The sequence below is a fragment of the Loxodonta africana genome, chromosome 24, assembly GCF_030014295.1.
Source record: "Loxodonta africana isolate mLoxAfr1 chromosome 24, mLoxAfr1.hap2, whole genome shotgun sequence".
Classification (NCBI taxonomy): Eukaryota; Metazoa; Chordata; class Mammalia; order Proboscidea; family Elephantidae; genus Loxodonta; species Loxodonta africana.
This window is the reverse complement of record NC_087365.1, coordinates 1,174,889-1,194,295: the sequence shown is the minus strand read 5'-3', so window position 1 is coordinate 1,194,295 and position 19,407 is coordinate 1,174,889. Positions and strand designations below refer to the sequence as shown.

General features: G+C 44.2%; 1 protein-coding gene across 2 annotated transcripts in view; it reads left to right on the top strand.

Annotated features, from left to right (window-relative positions):
• Positions 1–19,407, top strand: part of CST7 (cystatin F) — a 30,698-nt gene that overhangs the window by 4,791 nt on the left and 6,500 nt on the right. The window contains exons 2-3 of one of the 2 annotated variants that reach the window (XM_064275703.1): positions 13,854–14,222; positions 18,485–18,657. In XM_064275703.1, the coding sequence (XP_064131773.1) occupies positions 14,216–14,222; positions 18,485–18,657 (180 nt within the window). In that variant the 5' untranslated portion in view covers positions 13,854–14,215. The remainder of the gene's footprint in view (positions 1–13,853; positions 14,223–18,484; positions 18,658–19,407) is intronic. The other variant, XM_010591797.3, reaches the window with a different exon arrangement.

Here is a 19,407-nt window from a genome sequence, read left to right as displayed (position 1 = left end):
TCCAGTAACCCTGTGAAGCAGCCTCTATTATCTCCATTTTACAGATAGGGAAACTGAGGCACAGAGCAGCTAGGTAGCACACACAGGTCACATGCCCAGTGCTGACCCTGAGCCCTGACACCACTCCCCATCTGTGGTGGGGTACTGAGGACCTCCCTACCCCCCATCACTCATGAGTGGCCTTGCTTACCATGTGCTTCCTGCTGTCCCTGGGTCGGAAGTGACACTGGACCTTGGTTACCAGAAAGGAGACCTATGAGCACAATGCTGCCCCCAGAGACCACTGCACTGAGGTGGGTCCACACTGTGTATGCATCCTGGGGAGGGGAGGGGAGAGCCTCACAGAGGTAACTATTTTCACAGGTAGGCTCATTCTGGGGCCTGTGGAGGACCACTGACCCACCCTTTGTGTTTTGCAATTTTTTTTCCCTTTGGGGACATGTTTGGCCACATCCCACATTTGACGTTACATGTTTTCTTAGCCTGGGCTCTCTAGAGAAGCAAAACCAATGAAGTGTGTATATATATATATATATACACACACACACACACACACACACACACGGAGAGATTTATCTGAAAGAAATGGCTCATGTGGTTGTAGAGGCTGGCAAGTTTCAAGTCTGTGGGTCAGGCATCAGGCTGAGGGCTTCTCCTAACTCACGTAACTGCAGGGGCTGACAAACTCAAGATCGGCAGGTCAGATGGCAGGCTGCTGGCTCACAGGCTGTAGAGGCTGATGAATTCCCAGATAGGCAGGTAAGCTGCTGGCTCAAGTCCCAAGAACGGGAGGTCAGATGGTGAGGATCCAGGTACAGGACCCAGAGTGAGAACCTTGGTGGAACATCTATTGATATACTGGGTACAGGCCACAACCCCAAGGAAACTCTTTCAACTGACTGGCTGCTCATAGCAGATCTCATCAGGGAGCTGACTACATAACTGCTAATCCACTGAAAATCATGGCCCAGCCAAGTAGACACACACCCCAAACATCACACAAGTGATCACAGTTATCACTCCTGTGTGCCATTTACTGACCAGTGCACTCTACACACTTGTCTTATGCACCCCACCACCTGCCCACCTCACGGGTAAGGGTTTGGAGGCTCAGAGAGGTCCACAGCTCTTCTGAGGTTTCAAATCTGGCAAAAGACACAGCCATGCTCACAGGACAGCCAGGGGTCGAGAGACACATATGCCCTTAAAAGGATGGGCCTCTTGCCCTGCCTTCCTCTGAGACGCAAGAACACAGCCAGCAGGTGTGACCCATGGGGGGAGCAGTGGGTGACTTGTCTTCAGTAGGCTCAGCACTCACCTCCCCACCCTGTCCCCAGGCACACTTCTCTGACTGTAAGCTTCAGGACCACAGGCCGACTGGGCCCCCTCCCTGAAGGTCCCACCATCCTGCTCTGTGCCTCACCTAGGTGAGGGGTCGATGGAGGCTGATGGGGGAGGCCCAGGTGACAGTGCGGGCTCTCAGGGTGGCTGGCTCAGGCCCACAGGAAAACCCCTTCAGGTAGCCCAAGAGGGCACCCTGCTTTCCTCCTCTGGGATGGCTTCCAAGCTGGGGTTCTCGCCAGCCTGCCAGGCCCCACCTAGAGAACTCCTCAGAGAGGAAGGTTTGGATCACGGGCACCCATGAACAGTGGCCCTTTTCTTACGAAGTACAGGAGCTTCCCAGCACAAACTCCCCGCATTGGGATCATCAGGGCAACTCATCAATGCCGGGGGTGGGGGACGGGGGGTGGGCAGCTCTTATCTAGGGGGCAGGGTCTTCCACCCTGTTCAATACCCTGAATGTGACTTGGGTCGCAGAAGCCAGCACCTTCCTGAGGGACATGCACCCAGCATGCCTTAGTGCTGAACAACTTTAACAAGTATAGTGAAACCTGGGAGAGCAGGAACTCGACGGGACTGCCTTGTTTTTCCGGGTCTCACAAGTTTTCCACCTTTGACAGGGTGCAGTCTTACTACTTTTCTATTGCTCATTTTAGGGTAAAGCATTTGAGTTTTCCTTCTCTGACAGGAAGCCTTACAGGTCTGGCAGTTCCCAGCTTTCTCAGGCTTTACTGTACTACTCTGACAGAAGCTGACTTCCAGGACATCTGCCTGTGTGGTGGTGGGTGATAATTTGAGAAAAGACTGCATCCTGCTTAATCTGCACATAGTTAATAATTAAGTATTGAAGTAACCAACCACTCCCCAGGGTTTCATGTCACCTGTTCAATTTTGGATTGGGTTTAAATTCTTCCAAGATTTCATGAAGAGTCTATACACACTAGTGTGTATGAAGGTACTCTACCAAGAAGCTGTTGTCAGGGGACAGGAGAAGATGACAGCCCAGGATCGGTTAGTGCAGGGTCCTGGGTCAGCCCTGGAGCCTTTGGGGATCATGGTTTGTCCTAGGTTTGCCCTGGTAGGTCACAGTGAGAAAGAAAAAGTGCCAGGCGTTACGTCCTCTCTGGGAGTTCCATTGTCTCTCTTTTCCTTGTTGTTGTTAGTTGCCATCATGTTGGCTCTGACTCATGACAACCCCGTGCACAACAAAGGTTGTACTGGTCCTGCGTCATCTGTGATACCATGGATGATTCTGCTGGTATTTGAAATACCATTGAGCAGCTTCTGGCATCACAGCAACATACAAGCCACAGCAGTATGACAAACTGACAGACGGGTGGTGGTCTCTCTTCCCAGAATCGTCTCATGTTCACTTGAGCAGGGCTTGTCCTCTGGGGCATTACCTGCACTCCCCTCAGGGGCTATGCACCCAGCTGTCAGAACGTCCATGGAGTCCTGGTGCTGGGACGACAGCCCTGCATCTCTAAACCCTCAGGCACTTTTCAGTCTGCACATGGGGGCTCACTTCAGCTCCCCCATGCTGATATAACTGCAGTTCTGGGGCAGTGACCAGGCCAAGGGCTCACCCTGTCTGAGCACCAGCCCAGACACCCATTCTCCCAGCTCATGAACACATAAAGCCGGGCAGAGCAGACACCTAGCCAGAAGTGTCTTCTTGGCAAGACCACTCACCACAGGACGGCCACCCCAAACACTTGCCGTCTGAGCTGTTTTTCCATGTACCAGAGCTATTTTTTCCTGACACTGAAAAGATGTGCAAGAGGATGGGGGAGTCCTTTGTGTATGGTTCTGCTTCCAAGGGCCGCCAGACAGGCCTGAAGTGGGTAGTTGTCCTCACCTCCTCTCCTGCCTACCTGGTCCCATTGATTGCGGCCTGCCCCGTCCTTGCCCAGTAGAGTGCCTGTCCCTAGAGTGAGTGTCCCCTGTGTCTCACACCTAGGTCAGGGGTGTCTGCGTGCACCCCCTGCTGGGCTATGAGCTGTGTGAGGACCATGACAGGCCACCACAGCCCACCAGAGGGTGGACACAGCACTGCCCCAGGCCCTGGCTGAGCTGGCCCTGGTGTCCACGGAAGTGAGGGCTGAGAACAGCAGGCCGGCCAGGGAGGGAGTGGCAGGCACTGCTTCAAGCCAGAAGAATTGTGTGCCCCCTGTTTTCAGTACACCATCCCAAGACAGCCCTGCGTGACATGAGTCACTGTTCTCTCCTCTCGTTCTTTGCCAGCTAAGTCCTCTGCCCTCCATACCTGGACAGTGTCAGCAGCACAAATACTTCTTAAATGAGGAAAAAAGAGCATGGTCTTTACAATTAGTCAAACCTGCATTTAAACCCCTGTGCTCCCCTGGGCTTTCAGTTTCCTTGCCTGTAAAATGGGGGTGCTAACACCACACTGCAAGTCATAAGAAACAGATGCTGCTCAAGACCCTCATGGCAGAGAACAGGGCTCAGGAAACCATAGGTCTCTCTCACTACACCCTCCAGAAACCCCAGACCCTCCTGGGGGGCTGAAACACCCAGGCCTGAGGCCCAGGGGCTGCCAGGGCCACAGCACTCAGAAAGCTGCCTGGCCATTTGCTCTCCGAGTGTTGGGTTGTTTGTTTTCTTCCTCACTTCGGGGGTGTTCATTCTTAATAACTACCACCCATCTCTCAGTTTGTCATACTGTGCTGGCTGATGCTGGAAGCTATGCCACGGGTATTTCAAATATCAGTAGGGTCACCTAGGGTGGGCAGGTTTCAGCAGAGCTTCCAGACTAAGACAGACTAGGAATAAAGGTCTGGTGGTCTACTTCTGGAAATTAGTCAATGAAAACTTTACGGGCCACAACAGAACACTGTCCAACACATCATCAGGAGGGATCCATCACTAGAAAAGGACATCACGTTTGGTGAAGTAGAGGGCCAACGAGGGCGAGGGAGGCCCTCGGTGAGATGGGCTGGCATAGTGGCCATAGTGATGAACTCAAGCATGCTGGCAATTGTAAGGATGACGTTTCGTTCTCTTGTATTTGGAGTCTTCATAAGTTGAAGTCAAAGCCAAGGCAGTTATCTATTCTTAACAAGCAGCCTTTCTCTGCTAATTTCTCTTGGAGAATCATCTTAAAAATAGGTTTGACTTTTAAACTTCTTTTTAATTAAAAATGGAACTTTTAGTGTTTGTTTAGGCAATGGTGAGATGGTTGATGAAGCTTTATTGCCCTGAAGCCTCATTTAAAAATCATGTAGACAAATAAAAATAAACCAACTTCAATATCATTCATAATCTTTCTGTAACTTTATCAAAATATTTTAGGAGCCAAGATTTTGTGTCTGGAAGGGACAGTCACCTGAAGGTCAGCATGACTTTGGTTTCACTTCATTTTTAGAATTCTGTTAAATTCAAGCAAAATCAAATATATTTTATTTTAAAAACATTTAATAGTGGTTACATTTCAAATATTGAGAAATGATTTTTAAATGTTTTCATTATACTCCATATTTTTCAAATTTTCTACCAAATATAAACTTATCAGAAAAACAGTAAACATAATTTTTACAAAGAGAAAAATGGACAGCTGGATATTAATCTACCAAAAGAAAAGAAAAAAAAAAAACCAAGTGCCAATCTCCGATATTCAGATACTGCCCTTCCCAGAGAGGTGCCTCTTTCTTCTACTGTTTGGATGACAGAGATGAGTAGAAGCCATGCCGGTTTCCAAAACGGTTTTCTTTCATAGCTAAAAACTGCGGGACAAACCACGCTGGACTCCCGGCTTCCACAAGTAGTCGCTGAGAGGGCAGCTTGAGCTTGGCCCTGCCCATGTTAACACACACACCCCAGGGAAAGTTTCATAAGGGCGGCAGCACCCCTGTATCAGAATCATTGGGAGTCTGAAAGCTGAGGTCCAGGGCCCAGACCCACCACCTAGCTTCCATGCTCAACCTCTGGGAGTGAAGGCTTCTGCCTGGCTTTTGTGGCAAGGTCATGAAGCTGGACCGTCATGAAGCAGGCCCTGGTGACGCTCACTCTGTGGATGGCAGGAGCTATGGGAAAGACAAATACCAGTAATACCAGTAGACTGCTAAGATTTCCTACTTGGACAGCACTAGCAATGTGCTTCTCTCATGGGGAGCAAAAGGCCGGGCTCATTATCTCCTAACCCACAGGGAGCCTTGAAAATCAGTCATAAGATTTGTCTTGACCCTTTGCCTTCTGGCCAGGGAATGGCCTGAGGGACGCATTTGCCAGGTGTGGCCCCTCCTTTCACAAAAGAGACTGAGGGTCTGGAGAACAATGGGAGTCCTAAGGTCACAGAGCTCAGAGTCCACACCTTCCTGTTCACCACCAATGTTCTCTCCATGCACCTTCCACTCATGCACTGCCAGTAGGGAGGGGGGACAGCAGGGCTGCTGGCTAGAGGTATCTGTGCCATCTCAGCAAGGCGGTGCCAGTCCTTGGGAGGAGTCAGGCAGGCTCTGGTAGTAGGGAGGATTCCTTGACACTCCACTCTGATGAGATCATCCACAACCTGGCAAGCCTCAGCATCCAGCAGAGCTTCCGCCCCTTCTCAACAGAGTGTGACAAATGACCTTTGGCAGACACCCCAGCTGCTTGACCAACCCCATCCTATGCGTCCAAGTACTCTCGGTGTCCCCAGGGATCTCATGCCCAGCTCTGCCTGCAGGGCCCCAGCAGGACCCAAGAGAGTGCATTTCTGGCTCCTGCATGCATCCCCAGCTCTCCTGCCTAGGTAGCCCACTACCCCACTAATTGGCAACTGCAGTTCTTTTTTAAAACCCAAACTTGGTAACTAAGCACCATGCCCTGGCCCTGCATCCCTCCAGCCTCGCTTCTCAGCCCTTTTCCTCCTGCCCCTCACTGCCACCACCCTGGCCTCCTTCTGCTACCTCCCAGCTCGAAGTCCAGCCCCACCCCCCTGCACCAGCAGCCCATCCCCAAGGCCCATTGCTGGCTGTCTTTTCATTTGGATCTGATCAGATAGCATAGCCTTGGCAAAGCAGTCCCTGGTCCCCACTACTGCCCTGGCTGATGGTCCTTGCAGAGCTCCCTGCCTGAGTTCTTCCTCTGCTTGTATATTTTTCTTGTTTGTTTATTTATAGCATGTAAGCTCCAACAAAATTAAACTGCTGCCACCCAAGAGCCTGGCAGGACAAGGCAGGCTCTAGAAGACACTTGGCAACGCTTACAAATGAATTGAACAAAGGAATAAATAGTTCACGTGTTCTTCTTCAACAAGCCAATCCTGACTTGAGTTCAACCATGACAGAAAAGACCAGGGTCCTCAGGGGCCACCATAGCTCCACTTTTTGGGAGCCAGGGAACAATATGTGGAGAGCAGAGAAGGACCATCTGGGGTAACTGGTTCTGCTTGGCTCTGGCACAGACACTAAGGAATGTGACTGTGTAGGGAGAAGTCCTTCGTGTTGCTTCCCCCATCTTTTATGAAATACTAGCCCCCTTGGTACAGAAAGACCATGTCAAAGGTTGAAATCCATCCACCCACCCACCCATCCATCCACCAATCCACTTGTCTTAGTTATTGTCCAAGTTACCTTGTGCTTCTAAAACAGAAATACCACAAATGGATGGCTTTAACAAACAGAAATGTATTTTCCCACAGTTTAGGAAGCTAGAAGTCTGAATTCAGGGTGCCAAGTCTAGAACACTTTCTCTGCCAGCTCTTGGGGAAGGTCTTTGTCTCTTTAGCTTCTGTTTCCTGGTTCCTTGAGATATCCATGTGGCTTGGCATAAATCCGCCCCCCTCCCATCTCTACTTTGCTCACTTGTTTAATCTCTTTTATATCTCAAAAGGCAGTGACTCAAGATATACCCTAATCTTGCCTCATGAACATAATAAAGAACCAATTCCCAAATGGGATTATAACCACAGGCATAGAGATTAGGATTTATAACACATATTTTGGGGGGACACAATTCAATCCATAACAGTTATCTAGTGCTGCTATAGCAGAACTACCATGAATGGCTTTAATGAACAAAAATTTATTTTCTCACAGTTTAGCAGACTAGAAGTCTGAACTCAGGGTGCTGTCTCTGGGGGAAGACTCTCTCCATCCAGTCAGGGGGAAAGTCTGTCTTTTTTAAGCTTCTAGTCCTTGGCTCTATGATGATCTTCATTTGGCATGACATATATCTTCCGCCATCTCTGCTTGCTTGCTTACTCTGCTTTTTACATCTCAAAAGAGACTGATTTAAGACACATCCTACACTAATCTTGCCTCATTAACATAAGAAAGAAAACCCATTCTCAAATGAGATTATAGCCAAAGGTATAGGGGCTAGGATTTATAACTTTTATTTTTTTGGGGGAGACACAATTCAGTCCTGTGCTAGCAAACCGCTAAAACGGAGGCACTTGGTATAATAAAATGGTTGACGTGAGATCTGAATCAAAAGTCCATTTTGCTGCAGGCTCCTGCTTCTGCATTCCTAAAAATGTAACCTTGACTTCTTCCCATTCATATGCATATGTCCTTGGGCCTCTGGCTGGATGGAATCAGAAGACCCTAGTCCTGCACTTCTTTTCCTCATCTCTACTACAAAAGCACACCTCTTCCTCCATGCTTCAGAGCACTTGGTAGATTCCTTTCTACCATGTGTTTCTGCAATTTGTGAATTGTATTACCCTCAATAAATCTCTTTGCTTTTACTTTAACAGTGAGCATTCTTATTCAACATTTCTTGGTGTCAGGAGTGGGATTTTGAAGATACATTGCCTTTGGCAACCCCCGGGACATCCAGGACTAAGGCTTCTGGTACCAGCAGAGCCACTTGAGCTCACCACCTCCCCAGATTCCCGGGAGTCGTCCCAGGTAAACAGTCTCTCGAATCCGAGCTTTGCTCTCTGCGTGACACTTTGAGATTTATTGTTAGATTACCTTGATTTTCAGTTTATATTCTAATCATTTTGATGAGTTCGTTGCCAAATTAAGTTTGGTGAGGTTGTCACCATGGTTTTCCCAGGTCTACGTTAGTTGACTTAGGGAGAATCAAGGTTTCAACCCATTAAGTTTGAATTCTTTCTAAGGCATGCATTCAGGTCTTAGTGCATCATTAGGTTTTGAGGGCACATTAAGTCTCATAGTACATGCTGTTCACTGTTTTAGTAGAATGGGGAATGCCAGTTCCAAGGGCTTGGAAGAGCCACCTTTGGGCACCCCAACCACTTATATGAACAAATATTTTTGCCCTTGTACTTGCTTGCTTTTAGATTACTGGCATGCTTTCAATAAAAACAGTTTAGAAAATCAGTGGCTACTGTAGGACTGTTTTGATCTGGATAAGCTAGATTTTCTGTGCAGTAAGTTAGAAAAGAAAGGCCCCTGAATTCGGCAACCTCAATGGGACACCTACTTTGATTGGTACTAGAAGTCTCTAAAAGACATCAAGAAAGCAAAAGAGCTTCCATACAGGATAAACCAAAACCAAAAACCAAACCCAGTGCCGTCGGGTTGATTCTGACTCATAGTGACCTTATGGAACAAAGCAGAACTGCCCCATAGAGTTTCCAAGGGGCACCTGCTGGATTAGAACTGCCGGCCCTTTGGTTAGCAGCCATAACAACCACTACGCTACCAGGATTTCCTCCATACAGGATAAGCATTTCTAAATTGACCAAACTAAAGGAAATGCAATGTCAGGTGCCTGCGCCTACTCCTACCCCATTCCTTCTGCCCCTGCACTGGCTGATTCTATGAATACACTTTCTGAACTCCCTTTCAACCCTACAGAACCTGCTAAAGAACGATTACAGAAACCAGTTTCCGTTACAGTCCCTGAGATGCCTTTTAAGATAAGGAATCCAGAAGAAGCAAATAAACCTCCCCAGGTTACTTTTGCCCCTTGGTCTAGAGCAGAACTTCACACAATTGTAAAGAACTTTCCTAATACAAAGATCCCCAAAAGTTCACCCAGGAATTTAGGATTTTAATAGAAACTTATGGAGCTGGCCCATCAGATCTGTGTCAATTAACAAACATGTTGATAGGGCTAGAGGAAGATCAAAGGTGGATGGAAGAGGCCAGTTGGAAATATCCAGAAAGATCTTTTAACTATAAGACTCAAAGTTTCCCGTATAGAATTATTAGACCAAATCAAAGCCACTGTTAAGTTACTCATAGACTCTATTCCAAAATTTTCCCTAGGAAAATAGACTGGGCAAAAGTTCAAGGCTAGAAGCAAGAGAAAAGGATGAAAATGTTTATAATTACAGGGACCACTTGAGCCGACTTTTTGCTGAACACTCAGGATTAAATCTAACAGATCCTGGGGCTGAAATAGCTTTCAACTCCATATTCCTAAACGGACTTCACCCTGAATTATCTGAACTAGTCAACCCATTTTTGTTGTCCTTTCTTTCCTCCTCTTTGAGAAACTTTGGCACTCAGAGTTGTCAAAGGGTCTGAGATTCCTTCATCTGAGACTCTAGCAAGTTAAGTAGTTTTATCTAGAACTTGTTTTTCTGTTGAATTGGGTCGATCTTACCAAAGAATTGCTGTATACATTTTAAGAAACTGGGTTATTTATGTTATGTGGTATTGTATAAGCCTGGTCTTTGAGTTGGCCTCACAGACCAGTGAGTTTATATGGTTTTCTGTCTCATTTTGTTCTGAGAGTTTACCTCTGGTCTAGACAGTAGTGTCTGAGTTTCTGTCTTGTATCAAGTTGAAGGCCATGGCTGGTGCTTTTCATAGAGCTGTATAAAATCTCAGTTATTTTCCAAGAAAAACTGTTTGTCAAGCCTGGGCTTTCAACAGCTACTCTGAGAAACTTTGATACAAATTAGTTCATTGAAAAGTGCACTGGAAAAGAGAATGGATCGTTTATTTTGACTGGTATAACGAGGTCTCAAAAAGATAAAAATTATTCTAAATTTCTTCTCCAAAGGATCTTATAAAGCATGCAAGAGATAGGGTTATGAAAATGCAATAACTTCCTTCTTTCAGATGGTTCTATTAAATGAAAATTGGCTTAATGACAAACCCTTATACAACTTTAATAGTCCAAATATTTCCAGGAATTAATGAAAGTGAATTCATTCTGACAAATATTTTTCTATTCTGTAGTATGTCAATCTTAAAAGCAAAACCTTTCTAAGTAATTTAAACTGGATATTATATGAAATGTGTTTTATTTAATGAAAAAGGGTCATTTCCAAGAATCAATGGGTTCATTTTTGCTAAAGAGCTTTGGTATTTACTGGGTAGATAAAAGGTTGTGCTAAAGAGAAGGTAAAACTGCTTAAGAAGAGAATAGTAAAAGTGAAAGAATTTGGTTATCTTTTGTCTTTCAAAATACATAGGCCAACTAAAACATACGTAAATGAATTGAGATGACTAATTCTTGTCTTTGACCATGAGCCACAAGACAGGGATGGCAGGGTAGGATCAGGCCTCCTTGGCCCCCAGGCTCTGAGGTCATATAGCTCCAGGGAAGCTTTTCCAGGGAAGCTCTTTAAGGACCCCTCCTAACTAGGTGGAGACCTTTTAAGACAAATGAAAGTAAGATGGTACCTTACTATAGTTATCAGAAATTGGGTGGACCCCCATCATAAAAGAACTGTAAACAAGTCCCTATCCACGGTAGAGGAACACTAAGAAGCCAAAAGATAGAAGTCACATTGAAACCACACCTGAAGCAGCCTGGGGAAATATTTCCACCCCTAGTCAAAGACTTAAAGTTATATCCTTATCAATGAATTGGCCAGGTTGAGCAGAAGGCTTTGTGATTTCCAAAACTGGTTGATAAAAATCTTAAAACACTGAAGTTAGATTGGGGAAAATATGGGAAATGGTAAAAGTTTGAATGAAGACAAAATTTATTTCAACAGTAATTATTTTTTATGGTAAATAGGCTTAAAATAATTTCTAAGATCTTTAGGTAACCTATTAACATTCGTTGTATTTTAGGTTTATATACTTTTGCTTTTTATGCCATCAATAAAGGATATATAAAGAAAATTTTGTTATTTTAACAAGAAACCCAATTCTTACATAAACCCATATATATATATATATATATAATATATATATATTCGGTTTTGCTACAGAGTGTGTTCATTTTTGCCGCTTAAACTGTTACACTCTAAGAGATATGCAGTGAGGACAATGTTTAAAAGGGAATTTATTTGATATGTTCAAAGCCTGTATATGTCTGCCTAAAATTTGATGGATTAATTTACGAGTTTTAAGAACTTTCAGTGTCAAATAACATATAGAGCAAAGAATTGGGTTTCTTGTTAAAATAAAACAAAGTTTTAATTATTGAGTTGAAGAGTTAACTTATTCTCTGTGTAATCTGCCTCAAAGGCAAGAGTTCAGCATCTCATTAGAACAAATTCCTGAGTCATAACCAAGCCATGTGGCTTTGAAAATAAAAAATAAAAAAAGCTGAGTTTTTACCTTTAATACCTGTGGTTAAATAACGTAAGTACTGCTTGTTAGTGACCTGTGATAAACTCCTGACAATTTTGAAACTTAGTGGAAAGCCACAAAATATCTGTTCTTGCTTTATAAAAGGAAAAATGCTAAAAAAAAAAAAAAAGGTGGGGGGGAGTTCATCTGATGTTACAGTGCAATGAATTACTTAATGCGGCCCTTCTAGGCATGGTCTTTGTGACTCACATACAATGATTGAGTGGGACTATGCAAATAAGGTATATGGAACCCGTGATGGTTGGGGCTGTCAACTTGGCTAGGCCATGATTCCCAGTTTTATATATTTGTCCTCTATTTTGTGATCTGAATTATCCTAATTATCCTCCATTTTGTATGTTGTAATTCTAACCTCTACATGGTGATGAGGCGGAATTAGGGTGGAGAGTATCTTGAGTCACCGCCTTGCAGGAGGGCATGGCTAAAGTCCCACCCTGACTCAAGTTACACCCTTTCCTGGGGTGTGGCCTGCAAGAAAGTTATGTATATGGGTACTCTGGTGGGGCTCTCTCACTTTGGATCCTGTGTCAGGTTTGTGATCGTCTTACCTCCGGTTCTTGGGGCTTAAGCCAGAAGCCTGCCATCTGACCTGCTGATTCTGGGATTCACCAGTTTCCTCTGCCCTGTCGGTTGGCAGTCTATCATCTGACCTGATTCACCAGCTTCCACAACCTTATGAAGTCAGAAGCCTATGTTCTGACCTGCCAGTTTGGGTTCGTCAGTCCCTGCAGCCATGTGGGTTGGGAGACGCCGACATTGTGACCCATGAATTTGAGGCTTGCCAGCCTCCACAACCACATGAGCCATTCCCTTGATACAGTTCATGAGTTCTGTGAAATATTGCAGTGAATAATGGAACCCAAAGATGGGAGGTAGAGTATTAACGGGAGGAGTAGTTGATGTTAGAGATGATGGAGTGGTTCATAAGTTTGGAAAAGTTGGACATTTGGGACATCTTTAACCTCCACATCATAGGAACCAGCTTTGTGCTGATACTTATAAATTAATCATTTAGATGTGTTATGCATTACATGAAACATGTAGTCAAATTAAAAGAAGTTCCTGATTTTCTTTGGGTTAAAAAAATTTTATGTGTGTTTCCTCTTAAGTTTTTACCTGATACTAGACAACAGGCACATAATAGTATATCATAATTTTATTATTTCAATTGTTAACTTAGTACAACTTTGTTTTCTTTGAATGTAGCATCATCAAAGCCAATGGTTTTAACTGGGGAATTCACATCATTTACCCATGGAGTTTTTATTAACATTCAGGTGTTTAGAGACTTAATAACCTTAATATACCCATTGCTGTTGAGTTGATTCTGACTCACAGCAACCCTACAGGACAGAGCAGAACTGCTCTATAGGGTTACCAAGGAGCAGCTGGTGGATTCGAAGGGCCAACCTTTTGGTTAGCAGCCAATCTCTGGTTGTGCCAACCAGAGCTCCAAATCTTAGTGTATTCTTGATATATCCTTACTATATGGTATTATGTCTCAAGATCATTATGTGTTCTATCTGAAGCTGACGATTAGATTAATCATTATGTTTAACGTTTGTTGTTTTTTGGGGGGGGCTTTATTTGGTTTTGCATTGCTTCTGTAAATTACTCCTATTAGGTCTCTTACTTTTAAGAATTATTATTATAAGTTAACAATAGCCATTCTTAAGTTTTCATCTACAGCTAAGTTTTACCTTGTTGATTCACTAAAAATGCTTGACCAAAATATTTCAGCAGAAACAGTCTATATCAGACTTATAAAAAGGACTATAATTTTTAAAACATGGATACCACTGGACTAAATAGAACTGTTACGTAGAAAACTAATGGGGTTTTCAAGTTGCTGCTGATACAGAATTGCTAGAAGCAAAATTAGGTATATAAATTAACAGAATTACTATAAGGCTTATATGAGAATATTACCAATACTCAATGCTGTATTTCCTACATAGGAAACCATTTCTCTCTCTTTTTTTTTTTAAATGTAAGAATCAGCTATTTTAGGAACTAATGACACTATGTTGGTTACAGGATTGCCTGTGAATTAAAACATGTTATGGCTCAGGTCAAAGTTCTGACTACAATATATTCAAAAGTGACAGACCCCAAGAGATAAATACTGAAATGACTATGATGAGAGAAGTAGTTCTTCAAAACCAAATGGACTATGATGAGAGAAGTAGTTCTTCAAAACCAAATGGCCCTCACTATAATATTGCTCAACTCAAGTTACTGAAATATTGTCAATCTTTAATCCAATATTCTAAGGAATATTTTCCACAGGTTAAAGAAGCCTTTGGTGGCCAGAAACCAAAATCTGCCTGATACTGTTCCAGGGGTCTATGTATATTAGAAGACACATCAACTAAAAGATTCCCTGGAGCCTCATCGGAATGGACCGTATGTAGTTCTCCTTAAAAACTCATGTGCTGCCAAATTACAAAGAGTCAAAATTGGATCTATTTGTCCCAGCTAAAGAAGGCTAAAACATGCCTGTGCACTTGTCAGCCCTCTGGAGAACTAAAGATCACTTCGAAACACCCCAGTGGCCAAAAGATGACATCTAAGGTAGACAGTTGATACCAAGATCACAGAACCAGACTTCATAAGTCCATCTGAAGTTTTTGGACTTTGTCTCACAATCATAGCTATTTTTATTTTATTAGCTTTACTTCATACTTGTGGCTTTACTCTTTCACACTTTTATTCAAAATAGAGGGGTTTTTTTTTTTTTTTTTTAAAGCCTTGTTCTTTTATTCCTAACACTTCTTGCTAATGCTTGGAAAGAATGCATTTTTCAGGTTAGTCCAATTAGTAGCTTACTGCCAGTAACCTAGCCAAGTGTTGGATCTGTCATCCATCCCCACAATCTGGGCATGAGAACTCAGATCGGTTAGCCTTTCCTGTACTATAGTTACGTAGCCAGTGCTACTATTAACCCCAGCATCACATCTAAATGGACCATACATGTCAGGCTACGGTATCCCCCTGAATTATTGGCCCAACCTGAGACACCATGTTTTAATCTAATTACAACAACAACAAGAAATGTTCTTAAGCTGTGTGGGATCCTTCCGATGCAAAATGGGGACACAAAATTTTCTAATTTTGTACCCAAAACTTCCTAGGTTTTGGAATGATGCTCATGCAACTAATATAACAAATTGCATGAGTAGATTCAGGAGAATCTCCTGTGCCAAACTTGGGAGCCTGGATAAATTAGGATTAAGCAGACATCATTCGAATCTCCTGTTAAAGTTATATTAGATAACAGAATAGTTCTCGATTTCATTTTAGCTCAACCAGGAATTTGTGCTGTTGGTAATACCTCCTGTTATACTTGGATAAATACACAGGAGTAGAAGAGCACATTGCAAAAGTTCACAAAAAGGCTGTTTGGATACATTTGATACCTCCCACGTCTGGAATGTGGAAGTTGGAAACAAAGAGGAAGGACCAGTAGTTGCAAAATATGGCCTTGGTGATAGAAAAGATGCCAGAGATCGCATGACAGGATTTTGCAAGACTAACAACCTCTTCATTGCAAATAACTTTTTTCAGCAACATAAACAGCAACTACACACATAGACCTCACCAGATGGAATACACAAGAATCAAATTGACTACATCTGTGGAAAGAGACAATGGAAAAGCTCAGTATCAGTCAGAACAAGGCCAGGGGCTGACTGCAGAACAGAGCATGAACTGCTCATATGCAAGTTCAAGTTGGAACTGAAGAAAATTAGAACAAGTCGACAAGAGCCAAAGTACGACACTGAGTATATCCCACCCGAATTTAAAGACAATCTCAAGAATAGATTTGACACGTTGAACGCTGATGATCATAGGCCAGAGGAGTTGTGGACTGAGATCAAAGAGGTCATTAAAAAGACAAGAAAAAAACCAAAATGCATGTCAGAAGAGACTCTGAAACTTGCTTTTGTACGTTGAATAACTAAAGCAAAAGGAAGAAATGATGAAGTAAAAGAACTGAAGATTTCAAAAGGCAGCTCGAGAAGACAAAGTATTATAATGACATGTGCAAAGACCTGGAGATAGAAAACCAAAAGGGAAGAACATGCTCAGCATTTCTCAAGTTGAAAGAACTGGAGAAAAAAACTCAAGCCTTGAGTTGCAACAGTGAAGTATTCCATGGGGAAAATATTAAATAATGCAGGAAGCATCAAAAGAAGAATGAAAGAATACACAGAGTCATTATACCAAAAAGAATTGGTCGACATTCAACCATTTCAAGAGGTAGCATATGATCAGGAACCGATGGTACGGAAGGAAGAAGTTCAAGCTGCACTGAAGGCACTGGCAAAAAACAAGCTTCCAGGAATTGACAGAATATCAATTGAGTTGTTTTGACAAATGGATGCAGCACTGAAAGCACTCATTCCTCTATGCCAGGAGATTTGGAAGACAGCTACCTGGCCAACTGATTGGAAGGGACCCACATTTATGCTTATTCCCAAGAAAGGTGATCCAACCGAATGTGGAAACTATTGAACAATATCATTAATATCACACACATGTAAAATTTTGAAGATTAAAATTTGCAGCAGTACATCAACAGGGAACTGCCAGAAATTCAATCTGTCTTGGAAGAAGTACAACCAGAATGCTCCTTAAAAGGGTGGCGAGACTACGTCTTACATACTTTGGACATGTTATCCAGAAGGATCAGTCCCTGGAGAAAGATATCATGCTTGGTAAAGTACAGGGTCAGCAAAAAAGAGGAAGACCCTCAACAAGATGGACTGACACAGTGGCTGCAGCAATGTGCTCAAGCATAACAATCGTGAGCATGGTGCAGGACCAGGCAGTGTTTTGTTCTGTAGTACATTGGGTTGCTATGAGTCAGAATTGACTCAACAGCACCTAACAACAACATGTCCAGCTCTTTTCAATATTTTTAACTGGTTACCAGAAGGTGTTGGTTCTTGGTTCCATTCAATATTAAAAACTGGAATTAATCATTATAACATATATAACTCCGCTGCAACTCCCCTCACTAGGCAAAGGATCACATATTTAGAAGATATCAAATTTACAGGAGAAACTGAGTGAATAATTTCACACCTTGAGTTAGCATTTTTGATTGTCAAGTTGTTCCTTCAAATTCAGCCCCATCTGCAGCACTAACCCTGATGAAAGTCAACCCACCCTGAAGATGAGGCCTATTGATATGGCAAGGTAAAGAAGAAAATTAGCCCAACAACCTTAAGGTCTGGCACTCTCAATGCTTGGGCCTGTGACATACCCAAGAAGTCCTTGCAGAAGAAAGGTAACTCATTGTGGGTGCTCAGCACCCTCTAGCAGAGGCTTGAACAAAGAAAGTGAATGTGCTAGCAAACCTCTAAAACTGAGGCCCCTGGCATAATAAAATGGTTGACATGAGGTCTGAATCAAAACTCCATTTTGTTGCATCCTCCTGCTTCTACATTCCTGAGAGTGTAACCTGACTTCTTCCTATTCATATGCATATGGTCTTGGACCTCTGGCTGGATGGGATCAGAAGACCTTGACTCCCTATCAATCATCTCATTTAAAAGGCCTTGCTCTTGCCCCAAGCCACTCTTAGCAAATAAGAGTGGGGGTCAGGGATGTGCTTTAGCCATTCTTAGTAAATAAGATGTTCCAGGAAGAATGTAGTTGAGCAGATGACATACCCATATTGTGACCATGCGAACATCACACACTCCCTTTCCCCATCTTTTCTGTAAAAACCACTCTCCCTCCATACTTTGGAGCACTTGGTAGATTTCTCTCAGCCCTGTGGTTCACGAATTTGCAAGTTGTACTACCCTCAATAAATCTTTGCTTTTACTTTAAAAATGTGAGCAATCCACAACACCACCCAATCACCAATCTACCCACCCACCCATCCATCCACTTATTTATCCACCAACACACCTATCTATCCACCTGCCTAACCAAACATCTGCCCATGTATCTATTCACTGAGTATGTACCATGTACCAGGCTCTGTAGTTGGAGTTGTGTAAGATAAAGCTTTACCAGGCCAGGCCTGGTCTCTGCCCTCAGGGCTCTCATCATTCATAGGAGTGAAAAGACTTGTACCCAAATAACTCAGACAGGAGATGGCACACAGGGACACCAGGTGTGACAGGGATTCTGGTAAGTGGAGGGGGTGGATAGAAGGGCTACAGAGGAGAGTCACTGAATCACAGAGGATAGTGCCAGTCTACTTACAAGTGAGAAAGCAGGTCAGGGGTCTGAGGACTGCCGTGTGATCCACCCAGTTGGTGGTCAAGGCCAGACAGTAGCAGGCCTTGAAGGCCAGACTGGGACTGACTTCTGACACGCTAAGGCTGCATCCTGTCCAGAGTATACACTGTTTGGGGGAAGTGTTCAGTTTTCAAAGTCTAGCTGGGAATAACCATCAGTCCTGAAAGTATCTCAAGGGCATGGATACAGGGATGTCTTACCCTCCTCCCACAGTGCCTGGTCCCCAGCCTTGAGCGTGGAGCAAATGTTGGGGATGCTGAACAAAGGCACTGGAGGGTAAGGAGGATGGGGGCCCACACTGGGAATGGAGAGGAAAACTGACCATCCCCAGGTGTGGGGCAGGATACCTAAGCCAAGAGCCCTCACTAATATTAATGTTCTTGTCTGCTTCTGTGTTTCTCTTTCAGATTTTTGTCTCCAGAACATAAACTCAAGTGTGAAGCCAGGGTTTCCCAAAACAATAAAGACCAATAACCCAGGAGTCCTTAAAGCTGCCAGACACACTGCTGAAAGGTTCAATAACTGCACAAATGACATTTTCTTGTTCAAAGAGTCCCACATCAACAGAGCCCTGGTCCAGGTGAGGGTCTGGGTTCTTGTTGCCAGCCCCTTGGGAAAACACCAGGATGTACTGCCGTGGAGCCAGTGTGCCTAGCATCCTCTGTGGTCTGGCACAACACACCTGGGCCAGAAATGGACAGCAGTAGCCACAAATAGCACACAAGCAGCTCAAGCTGGTGTAACCCAGAATGGAGAAAAAGGCCCCCAGCTGTTCCCTTCCTCAAACCATGCTTATGGCAGTTACGGCCTCTCAGCCCAAAACACGTGAGGAGCAGGAGCAAGGAGGGGCAGAGGCTGCTAGAGGGGTGAGAAGCTGATGGTAGGGACAGAATAGAAAGCAGTATTTCACAGGAACAAGGCTGTGGCGTGTGTCCACGGCACACCTGAGTCCTTGGCACCCACAGCTGAGCCCACCTCCTGCCCCACCCCTCACCTGCACGACAGCCCCAAAGAATGCCACATTTTTTTCACATAGCTTTGGCCCAAGCTGCTCCCTCCTTCTCAGACAGTTCTCCTTTTCCTGACAAGTCTCCTCCCTCCAGGCCCTGCAGGAATGCCCACATCTGAGGCCATTACTGCTGGGACAACAGCAGTCACAGCCCCTCAAGGACATTACAGCCCCACTCACGGCCCTGCCCTGCTCAGAAACACAGCACAAACTTGGCCATGGTGGGCCGGCATCAGGGATCCTATCCTTTCTCAGAGCCAGGGCCATTGTGCAGCTACTGCCATCATATCTAAGAGCGTCTGCCGACATGGGAAGGTGGTT